The 11,981-nt window shown below is 39.9% G+C and overlaps 1 protein-coding gene and 1 non-coding gene across 3 annotated transcripts; both read left to right on the top strand.

Moving 5' to 3' along the window:
- The first annotated feature begins 1,121 nt into the window (after positions 1-1,121).
- On the top strand, positions 1,122-9,550 carry slc68a1a (solute carrier family 68 member 1a). Of its 2 annotated transcripts, none has more exons than XM_023407753.2 (9): positions 1,122-1,248; positions 3,239-3,501; positions 3,732-3,811; positions 4,573-5,022; positions 5,115-5,235; positions 5,593-5,689; positions 6,187-6,358; positions 7,365-7,558; positions 8,381-9,550. In XM_023407753.2, the coding sequence occupies exons 2-9, from the start codon at positions 3,334-3,336 to the stop codon at positions 8,629-8,631; spliced, it is 1,533 nt and encodes a 510-aa protein (XP_023263521.1). In that variant the 5' UTR covers positions 1,122-1,248; positions 3,239-3,333; the 3' UTR covers positions 8,632-9,550. The 2 variants fall into 2 exon arrangements, with proteins under 2 accessions (XP_023263521.1, XP_023263520.1); XM_023407752.2 differs by having other exon boundaries at positions 1,162-1,307.
- Positions 9,551-11,030: 1,480 nt separating this feature from the next.
- On the top strand, positions 11,031-11,144 carry LOC111656187 (U5 spliceosomal RNA). The gene has a single exon (XR_002760847.2). It is a non-coding gene; the product is annotated as a U5 spliceosomal RNA (small nuclear RNA).
- Positions 11,145-11,981: the final 837 nt, after the last annotated feature.

Genomic DNA, 11,981 nt, shown 5'->3' on the forward strand with positions numbered 1-11,981 from the left:
ATTTGGAACAATCCTCTTATCTTTGCTTTCTGTGAAATATGGGATAGTTTGACCCCTTTGGGGCTCAAACACTTAAACAAACCCATCTGAAAAGTTAAAGAGGAAATGTCTGTGGTGGAACTGCTAACATCTTATACACATCTGTAATGTGACAAGAGGCCATGCATTGCAGCTGTTTTTTGAGACTTGTGCATCAGGGAATTATGCTGGCCACTTTAAAAAATGTCTACTGACATTGTATAAAATGAACAGAGAAGTGATTATTAAAGAAAAAAATTGATTATTAAAAAAAACTGATTATTATTATGTATGAAATATATTATAATATTTCAAGTTTGAAAGTCACAGAGCTCTTTTAAAAGCCATACGGGGACCACAAATAGATGCAAAACGACAACAGAGACAGAAAATGACTACAGAGAATGCAAAATAACCACAAAGAGATGTCGACACAACCTCAGAGACACAAAAAATCTACAGATACACAAAAAAGACAACAGAGAGACACAAAACACCTCAAAGAGACACAAAATGACCACATGTAGTAAAATGGTCACAAAGGGGTGAGTTACCACCAAAAAAGACACATTAAAATGTGAGAACACAACGTTTTCCATCAATAACTTTAACAGTTCAAATTAGGACTGAACAAGATTTTTTTTTTTTGCTGCAAATGGAAAACATGTCTTGCTATGAAAATAAACCTAATTTGGGTTTTTTACATGGTTTTCAAAGTAATGTTGAAAGATAATTTGTCATCTAGCCATTTTCCAAGCTATTTGTATGCAGAGCACAGGAGGCAGAATTTCCAGTTCAGTTCCCTGAGATGTTTTAAGATTGATGTTATCTGCCTTTTGAACAGAATGTGCACTGGAGAAAGTCGTAATTGTATTTGTGCATTTAATTTTAATAAATGAGTTGATGGTGCACTTCAGTCGTTCAACTACTGTGACAAACCTGTGATTAATCAAAATTATGTTGACACAAATGATACGTAGTAAACCTGGGCACTTGCCCACTTATCCTGGTTGGTAATCAGCCTTGCTTGGCACTGGGTGGCGCTGTAACTCTTATCTGATTGTGTACACTGCTGGGAAACCCCATCCACAGACCCACTACGGTCGTCACGGACGTGAGTAACCGAATATAGTTGTCATGACGTGGACTGTCTGCCTCTACCGTCGCCTTGCAGTGATCGAGACACAGCCGAGTAGCAGCAGCAGCAGTAGCAGGCAGGAGAGCCAACAAGTAAGCTTCCCACCGAGCCAAACACGATTTACTCAGTCTGCTTAACAGCTCGTTTGTTGGTACGTAACAAATATTTTCTGTGTTATGAATATACGTGAAGTTGGTTGTGATATTTTTCTTTTCTCCAGACAGCCAGCCTGTTGACGTTAACCAGCCAGCTAATGCTAGCATATTAATAAGGCTAGCTGGTGCTAACCAGCGGCTAGCTTAACTCAATCTGTTAGTGGTAGCTAGTCTTACAAGACTGCTGCTATGGACTGACATAACACACTATACACAACATGTGCAATGTTAAGTTAGTTGTAGCCTTAATTGATCATTATTATTATTATTATGAGCTTGTTGAATTGACAGCCGATAACACCTGGTCAATTAGCTGTTGTGAGTTTAAGCGTCGCCTTTTCCTGTAAACTGTATATTTTACTCGTCCAGCTTGTTTATAGGACGTTATTAATGCTTGTTACTCTAAAAGTCTGCTAGCCTTTGGTTCAGTGGACCTTATTTTCCCAAATTTTGAGCCGGATTCAACACGTGATTAAGTGTAAAGCCTAACATCTCACTGTATGCCCCCTTTTGTCATGTTCAGATGTCTGTTCTGTTAATCTGTCTTGAGATCAGGTGTCACCATGAATCTTTTGGCGATCAGAGTGAAAACAACAGGTGTAACTCGTGACTCGTGTCCCTGCCAAGACGCCCTTCCACAGTTGGAAACATCTCTGAATCTGCTTTGGCTGAGAGGACATGAATTGGATATTTGTAGATGTTGTCCCACTCTGCCTGTTACCAAGTGGACCACTTCTGATTTAGTAAGATATGTGTTAAGAGATGCGATATGGCGCAGCCAGCTGAGAGTCATCCCGCTTCACTGCTCGGATCTGATGGGAACAGGGCTGCAAAGCTTTTAGTTACACTCCAAGGAGATCACTTTGGCCAAATGTGCTATCTCACTCAGATGAAAGTGAGATCACTGAGATGAAAGTGAGGTTTTGGAGCCGTGCTTAGACATTACATTGTGGTTGCCTCTGACAGAAGGTATGACCTCGCCTTGAGACACTGTTATTGTGAGATATTATGTGGCTTTCCCACTGAGGATGTGACAGGGTGTTTGTAGATCAGGGCAAGTCTGAGCTTGTGGCAGTCAGGTGTGAATTAAGAGGCCTGTTGGTGTTTTTAAGTGAATTCATCTCCCAAGGGTGTGAGATGTGCCAGAATGCACTCAGGGCTTCAGGGAAAAGTAAAACAGTGAGAATAAAACCTCAGCAGGATTTACATTCATTTTGGAAAAGTCTTTGTCCTCAGTTAGAGCAATAAACAGTAATTCACAAGATGATGTGACATGGAGATAAAGAGATTTTTTCTTCTCGAGCCAGCACTTTTTTGTCTTTAAAAAAAAAAATCAGATCTCATGACCTTTGCAATTACAGTGGGTGTAGATTACGTTGTGTAACACCCTCAAAAACACCATCATAATTCAGTGTTGAATATGACACCCAAGGGTAATAAAGCACCTTTTGTTGTTTGACTATGAAGAAGAGCAGCTTATTATGGGGACAGTGAGGTGGAGTGGTTATTAAAATGATTTAGGGGAAATTGCAGTTTAACTCAAACACAGACATACATACATACATACACACACACACACACACACACACACACACACACACACACACACACACACACACACACACACACAAACACCACAGAGCTAGGAATGGGCCAGAGGAAAAAGGAACAGTGGCCCACAGCCAAACTAATGGGTACTTACTACCATTGCTATAAAAACAGCTCCCTTTGGTCTCCTCAGACTCTGTGGGGAGACAGAGTCAGGAATGTCAACATGATGTTGGGTTATTCTGAGATTTAACCATGAGATGTTGCAGTAACTTCCAGTAATACTCACAGATGTCTTTGTGTCACAGACGTGTCTTTTTGTGTTTCTATGTCACTCCTGAACTAAAAATAACTTTAAGAGCTGCGCTGTTTCTTGCAGGTTACAATGAGGTGGTGACACTGGGTCAGCCAGGCCGTGAGATGATTGCAGCTTGGCACGGAGAAAAGACGGAGCAGAGAGACTGAGAAAGAAGAATGGGCAGGAGCGTTTGGGGTTGCTGGCAAGGCGTCTTCTCTACTGCAGTGCTCTACGGCTCTTTGGCCCTTTTTACCTCCATCCTCCACAATGTGTTCCTGCTTTACTATGTGGAGACATTTGTGTCCGTCTACAAGATTGATAAGGTCTCCTTCTGGGTGGGAGAGGTAAGTGAAACTGTGCCAGTGAAACATGAGATATACATTTTCCCCTGTAGTCCAGGCTTGAAATTTAGCACTAATGTACCAGAACAGTTAGCAGTGGTTTTTAAGGACATATGTAAGTGCTGTTAACCAGTTTGGTAGGTGGGCAATATCAATAAGCCATCATCAGCATGTATTTATTGATTTTTTTTTTATATATAGCTTTGTTGACTTCCCTCTCTGATGCTCCACAGACGGTGTTCCTCATATGGAACAGCCTGAATGACCCTCTCTTCGGCTGGCTGAGTGATCGCGCCTTCCTCAGCTCTCCTCAGTAAGTGTCTCCATCCTGCCTTCTTCCATTTTCTCTCAGAGAAAACACAGTGGCAAATAAACTTTCCCTCCAAATAAACATTTGAAACACTGTAAAAAAAAAAACAAAAACAAAACAAAACAAAAAAACACATGGATTTCCAGCTGCAGGTTTTCTTACACAGGCTTCCTGTACAAGTGATTATTAGCTGTTATATTTTTTTGTCCAAGCTAATTATTAATAGTGTACAAAAGCAAAGAAACAGGAAGTGACCTTTCAGAATATATTTCTTGGTAAGCTGAAGATAAAGCTGAATGAGCTTATTATTTGCACTAATGCTAACCCTTGTTAAACATGAGGCTGCCAACTGTGTTTGTTTTTCATGCTGATTAAATAACTGGCTCAGTATTGTCATAAAGTGGTGTCATAACAAAGTTGATGACTTTATTATGTGGACAAGTTTGTTATATCTGCACCTTTTAATCTGTTGCACAGCACAGATGTGCATCACTGAACCTTTTATTTATTTGTCTTTATTTAACTTGGGCCTGGCGTGCTGTTTCTGTATTTGTTTTGGTGATTATATAACACTGGTCATGCTGAAGTGGCCCCTGATATATCCTCCAAATAGTTTGAGAGTATTTAAACAGGTCTGTTGGCCTTACTTTTTTTTTTTTTTGGCTCTATTATAACTTCAGTCTCACTGCGCCAGAGAAGTTGCTTAATTATTACAAAATGTGTACTATTATCTAATTACTGCTGATTTTTGTTTCCCCACCCAGGACAGGCTCTCAGATCACAAATCCAGAGGTGGTGCTAAAGCGCCTGAAGGCTCTCTCCACAAATGGCCCTCTCTTCGCTCTGTCGTTCCTGGCCTTCTGGGTGGCGTGGGCCAGGCCAGGCCTGCAGTTCCTGCTGTGCCTGTGCCTGTATGACGGTTTCCTCACGATGGTGGACCTCCACCACAGCGCCCTGCTGGCTGACCTCGCCGTGTCCGCCACCGATCGCACGCGCCTCAACTTTCACTGCTCGGTGTTCAGCGCTCTTGGCTCGTTCTCAGTTTTTCTCTCCTACTCCTTCTGGGACAAGGAGGATTTCTACTCTTTCCGTTTCTTCTGTGTGACTCTGGCCACTTTTTCCATCTTGGGCTTTTTCGTAGTGTCCAGGTTGCTACAGCATCGATTTCAAAAGGAAGTCCGTACAAGACAAGATGAGGCTCTGACACTCAAAGAGTAAGGATTTAAAAAGATTTAGATATTCTGAAATGAACTTGTTTTTTTTCCTCTTTATCTCACTCCTCCCATTTTCTTCTGTTCTGTTCCAGGCTTAGTGTTGGCCATGCGCCACTTACCCAGCCAGAAAAACCTGTCACTATCGGACAGTATATCAAGCAGCTCTCCAGACACAGGAACTTCATGTGGTTTGTGTCAATGAATCTTGTTCAGGTGAGACATGTATCACATTGAATGTGCTACGAGGGCTAGTAGAGATAGAGATGGGAAGACCTGATGAATGTAATTCCAACAAGTGAAAATAGAGATTAGAAGTTGGGATGGAAATTTTACTTATTCATTTTAAAAACCTCTGACAATGTGTCACAATGTGATTATAAGGAGAGATACATGTCCATAGTATTTACATGGCATTACATAGTGTCTTTATGTAATGAGAATACACTACCATCTGCTTTTCTGTCACCTGTCTCATATTCATTCATTCATTCATAATGAATCAGTTAGTGCAGGGAGAATTTTGTGCAACTACTCATTTACATTCTATTAATGTTTTCACTCCCTCTGTAGGTGTTTCACTGCCACTTCAACAACAACTTCTTCCCTCTTTTCCTTGAACATCTCCTCTCTGACAATATTTCTGCCTCTACGGGTTCTATCTTGCTTGGTAAGATCCCTCAAAGAAACATTCAGCTCTTTTTAATGCAGGTGTGCTAGAGCTACACTATACAGACAAACAACAATGCAGGCAATCTAGACTAAAGTTTTAGGAAATCAGAAACTACAATGTTGAAATTGACTGCAGGAAACAGAGTGATTTTGTAACTAGGTTTGACTGCTGTTTGATGAAATGATGTATGGAGAACAGATTTTAATTGCCAATTAGTAGATTAATATGCATCGTGGTGATTTTGATGCAATTTTGCCCAAAAATAATATAATAAATTGAAGATGATAAATTGACGCTTTCAGAAAACCAGTGAGGTGGTATTCTGAAATTCTCAAATTGTGGCTACAATAGAATAGATTTCTGTTTTTATTTTAATTTGCAGGCTGGTTTGTTGGCACTCCACATCCTTTTATTTTTAAAATGATTATTATTTCTGCTGATTTGTAGTCTTTTTTAATTTATTTTAACGCTTCTCTGCTTCTGCTCCCATGCAGGGATCTCTTACATTGCCCCTCACCTGAACAACTTGTATTTCCTGACACTGTGCCAGCGTTACGGGGTTTACCAGGTTATCCGCTGGCTATTTATGCTCAAACTGGGACTTAGTGTGGTTATGGCGCTGGCAGGGGCTGACCACATTTATCTGCTGTGCATCTTCATTGCTAGGTATGGCCACGTACACACATCAGCACACGCACCCGATGTGTGACAGCTTGTACTTTTGTTTGCTCGTTTCTTTTTCTTTTTTTCTTTTTTTTTTTATAAAGTTTTGTCACTTGAAAAGCTGATTGCACAATCACACAACAAGCACATATCAAGGACGATTAGAATCAAAGGGTTCACAAGGACACGCGAAGGACTCTGTATCACGGCCTGTTTCTGAGTCAACTCAACATTTGTGACAATTATATCCAAATATTGTGTTAGCTTGTCTTTGCCACAAGACCTGTTTGAGCCTCTGTCACAGAGGATGAGCAACACTGCTTTATTTATGTAGCTTTAGCCTCCACTGGCTTTAACATCTGTACATTTTAAAATATCCTCTGTCCATAGAGCAAAGTAACACCACCCCTGGACAAAAAACCCAAAACAAACAAAAAACACTTAAATGGGGGGAAAATAAGTGTAAATATAAATTAACTATGGATCAGAGAGCTGCTTCCAGGAGCCACTCAGCACGTATAAAAATGTTTATGATGAGACAGACTCTCAGCGTTGAGGGCACAGCCCATTTTATCACAGTCCATTTAGCCAGTCATCTTATTGCACTGTTGAGAAATAATCATGCTGTTCTTACACTTAACAACAGGATTTGAATGCATTCTCGCACTCACTGCAGCTGAGCCCTGATGGTATGTGGTTTGTTGTTTTAGTCACAGTTGTGGTAGAGGTACCAGTGAACAGTGTGTGTGTGTGAATGCTTTTGGTTCTCTAACTCTGAAAGCTTCAAGCTGAGATGTTTTTAAAAAAAAAAAAAAGAAAAAACACTGACCACAGGTGATAAAGTTACTTCACACAATATACTGTGGTTCTGCACACATAGACACACCTTAGCCCAGTCTGTCAGGTCAGGAACTGTTACCACTCCCTTCCATTATGAATGGTAAACTGCATTACAGCGGATGTTCTCTATTGGGGCTGAAGCCTGTAATCTGCCCTCTCTTCCTCCTAGTAACCGAGTGTTTACAGAGGGGACGTGCAAGCTGCTGAAGCTGGTCATTTCCGATCTGGTGGACGAAGACTTTGTGGTCAACCGACGGCAGCAAGCCGCCTCTGCGCTCCTCTTCGGGATGGTTGCCTTGTTGACCAAACCCGGTCAGACATTTGCGCCGCTCATCGGCACCTGGCTGCTCTGTGTTTACACAGGTACAGACAGAAACAGTTGCACTCGGTCCTCATAAGGAAGTGAACATAATAAGCTTGTTTCAAAGTGGTGCTATAGGTTACTGTATTCATGTGTGTTTGTTCCTTACTGGCACACAAAGTATCAAGTAGCTCAGCTTGCTCAGCAAGTTACATGAATTCCAGCTCTATCAGTGATCAGTGTGTACGTGTACAAATATGAACTGTTTAACAATGTGATGTTGATGAGGTTTTGTGTAGCTGAAACTTAATGAAAGGGGAACTGAAGATGAAATAAGTGCAGCTTACACAACAGGAGAATTAGACTGCACAGGGTTGCACAAAATGATTTATCAGAGTTATATTGCAGATTGTTTTACCTCCGGACAGAGCCAGACTGCTTTGAGTCTTTATGATAAACCAAGCTAACTGTCTGTAGCTTTATATTGAGCTGACATTCTCATCTACCTCTGGCTAAGAAAGCAAATTACCTTATTTCCCAAGTTTGAACTGTTACTATAAGGGAAATAACTTTATGTCCCAGTAATGCTTTTGAAATATAATCTAATGAGTTTTTTTGTGTTACATACCTATCTTAGCCATACATTCAAACCAAAAGTATTTGTATATTTAAATTGCTTTATTATTATGGTCCTTTTTAGTGGGCTTTTTCTCATATTCATTTTTTGCAGGGCTTCCTTGTTACAAAAGACTAAAATCTAGACTGATTTTAGTAGGAGAACCATCCATTCTGATAAGAGTTGAATGTGTGAATTGATTCATTTGTCTTGCTTTCATTGAAGGTACTACTTTTTTCTCATGTTGTGTTCTCTTCCTCTTCCTCAGGTTATGATATTTTTGAGAGGGAACCTGTGAAGGACTCTCTGGTTTCTGTGCCTGACATTGCCTCTGGCTCAGGGACTCCGCCTCTACGCCTGGGCTGCTTCTACATGTTGGTGTTTGTGCCTATCACCTGTGCCCTTCTGCAGCTGGCCGCCTGGTCTCGCTTCACACTTCACGGCCGTAAACTGCAGGGGATCAAGACCCTGAGGCAAGGGGCCCAGCATGGCCACCTTATTGATGTCAAGGCCATATGAACTGAATAAAGCTGGGTGAAGCTGCACACAGACACTTTTAAATAATCAGTTTTACAGTCCCTTTGATAATAACTTTGGAGATGAAGCAGATAAGCACAGCCTGGTGTGAACCACTACACAACAATGTGGTTTCGTGAATGGTGAAAAATGCACAGTGGGATGAGAAATCCCTCTGGAAGGAAAGGGAAACATTTTAAAAAACGAATATTGCCTTATTTTTTATATTAAAATATTGACCTATATTTATATTTGAACAGATGACCAAAAGATAAAGTAGAACCAATCAATTCTTTGGATGTAGAAGGACCAAGGCGAAAAGTTTTCATGGTGCAGGCCAAAGATAGAGTGCCCTCTTCAAAATGGTTTGTAAAGCATAATTCTGGCCTACAATCTGAGTAACATCAGGAGGTTTACCACAGAGCTACTGTTCTGATTTTAATGTTATTAACAGGATGAGGAAAATTGAATAAAATTGCATTAATGTGTTCAGAGTGTTGTTGATACTGCATGGATCCTGCACTTCAGAGCCGATTAATTATTTTACTGTTTCTTTACATTTACACAGAATGCCCTGCCAGTCTGATGTTGACAACTGTATTTTCTGATACGTCCAGTATTGATGATGATGATGATGATGTTTTTGCACAAAACTGCCATTTGTCTGTTGTACTTCTAACATTCTGATTGTGACATACTTAATGTATTGTAGTAATACAAATTGGAATAAGTAATTTATATCAGTAACCATATTGACAGTTCAGTTTTGTAATTTTTCAGATTACACAAAGAATGTGTGACATTTTCACAAATAAACCTCATCTGTGTTGAAAGTCAGACAAACTCTGCTGTGCCATGACACCTGTACAAGACGAACTGAAACGTTTCTAAACTGGGTCATAAAACTGAAATGTGAAACGTTTGGACCATCTGTATGTGTGAAATCTTTCTGCTACTTACTCAGGAAGTGAAAACAGAAGTCCACTATGGAAGTCTTGATCCTGAAACTTGTAGCTATCATTCACGATCAGTGTATAAGGCACCAAACCATTTGCTGTTTCAGTTGAGTAGCCTTATTTCTGGGAAAATACAAACCAACATTTTTTTGTGTATGTTAAGGACATTTACAGGCCTGCCATATCTGGGTCAGTTATGTTGGGAACATCCCTGAAAGCATTCCTTTATTTTAAGAGCTAGAGAAACTGGTATGATCCGTCTGATTTTATTGCAGTCATATTTTGTCTCTAAGATGTCAACTACTGTTCAGCAGTGTCCTAGGATTATTGTTACCTGGGTCCCACAGAATCACAACCCTCTGCCCAGCCTGGGTTGTACACACAGAGCCATGGCCAGATTGCACTGCTAAGGGCAAAAATGTGCCTCAGGGGCCCAATTAAACTCCTCATTCTCAACACTTGCTGTGCAACATGTTTTTCTGTGCTGAAATACTACCCGGCTGCAGATTCACTGTGTCATAGTTAATGAACTGTAATTCTGCAACATGCAGAGCAAAAGCCTAAAATTTAAATACTGAATTCCTCAGACGCATGATTTTGACTCAAGACAAGGCCTCATCAGGTAATGACTTATTAGGTCTTTATCAGAAAGTATTTGTTGTTTGTTTTTTTTTTGTTTTTTTAAAAACACTTGACACACAAAACACCTGGGCTCTCCAAAGTTCACCTTAAAAGTGGTTATCCGTCAGCAACTTAAATTTGTAGGATCTTTTAGAGGCTGGAAGTGATAAGAGAAGGTTAGCAAATGTTTTTCAAGAAAGGGAGACAAAATAAGATAAAAGTTATAAATATGTCGATTATTTAGTGTAACAGAAGTACATGTGGAAACTTCATCTTCATCCATCTTGCTCGTTTGATTATTGAGCAAGAGTTATTTAGTGTTTCACGACGACTGTAGCCCAACCAACTCTGACGCTTCTTGCGAGAGCGGAAGTAGCAGGAGGTAATTCTCTCGCTTTTACTCCCTGTGGCAGTAAAGCGCATGCGTGTGGTGTCCATATCCATCATTTAATCAAATCTTGATCATATACTGCATTCTTTTTTTATTTCACAGGTAAGCGTGTTAATAATTTGTTTGAAAGTTTGTTTTTGGTAAATTCGAGGGCTAAACGAGCTCCCCACGTGTGGTATGTAACCGTGAGCAACATATCCCTTACCCGTCATGCACCGCGCGCAACCTTTCACATTGCTTGTTAAATGTATCGTTTGTATTAAAAACAAACAAACAAAAAACACTTTATCTAAATGATTAACATTTGGATCGTGTATTTACATAAGTAGTTTATACACAGTGCAAACGACTAATTGTGCCGGCGCAGTGCCACCGTCACTGTAGGGTGTATGACGGCGGATCACTACCTCCAAGTTTTCTACAATCAGGCAGTACACTCATGTTTCTCTTCAGATCGTATAAATCTTTCGCCTTTTACTAAAGATTTCCGTGGAGAGGAACAATATGAGTTCAAACTAATTTTTTGATGCCCTGCCTTGTGCGGGGCTTCCTTTCTTGTATAAAAACAAAACTTAATAGATAATTACTTTATTTCTGAAAGTGCAGGTATGAAGTCATGATAATATTTATACAGACTTCGCTACACATTGCTAGAACTTTATGGTACTTTACTATATAGGCACACAAAGAAAAGTGGGAATGCTTTCTAAAGTAATGACATGAATGCTTTTTATTGATAAAAACAAAAACCACCAAATCAAATAAATAATTGTTGTAACAGCCCCTTATTTTTAATACATGTGTACAATATTACCTAGTAGGTAGGCTGTTCGGACCATCTTGTTCTTCTGTGGATTTATTCTGTCTCAGTGTCTTCTGTCCCTTCATATAATCCCAGACTGACTCCATGGTGCTGAGATCAGGGCTCTGTGGGGGCCAGACCATCTGTTGAAGGACTCCTTGTTCTTCCTGTCACTGTAGATAGTTCAGTATGACTCTGGATGTGTGTTTGGGCTCCTTGTCATGCTGCAGAATGAATGGCATGCCTCTGTGATGGATAAGAATCTAAACAAGTGCCTAAAACTTTTTCACTGTATTGTATATTTATATATATTCATATTTTGATATGTAAGTTTTCACAGCCTTCATTGTTTTTGACATGTGTAATTCTGGTTATATTCAAATATATATTAGTATTATTATTTCTCATCCCAGTACAAATCTCTAATAAAAGATGTTCAAAAACATTTACGAGTTACGTCTGGAGTTATATTCCTGATACTGTGTCAACATACACTACATGTATTTCTAGAGTTTCTCTTTGAGAACACATGGTGGATTGTATTTGACTTGAAATTCCAGCAGGGGGTGTAAAGCAGCTGGAG

The sequence above is a fragment of the Seriola lalandi genome, unplaced genomic scaffold (genome assembly GCF_002814215.2).
Source record: "Seriola lalandi dorsalis isolate HSWRI2012SDOR001 ecotype SW California unplaced genomic scaffold, Sedor1 jcf7180002054346, whole genome shotgun sequence".
NCBI lineage: Eukaryota > Metazoa > Chordata > Actinopteri > Carangiformes > Carangidae > Seriola > Seriola lalandi.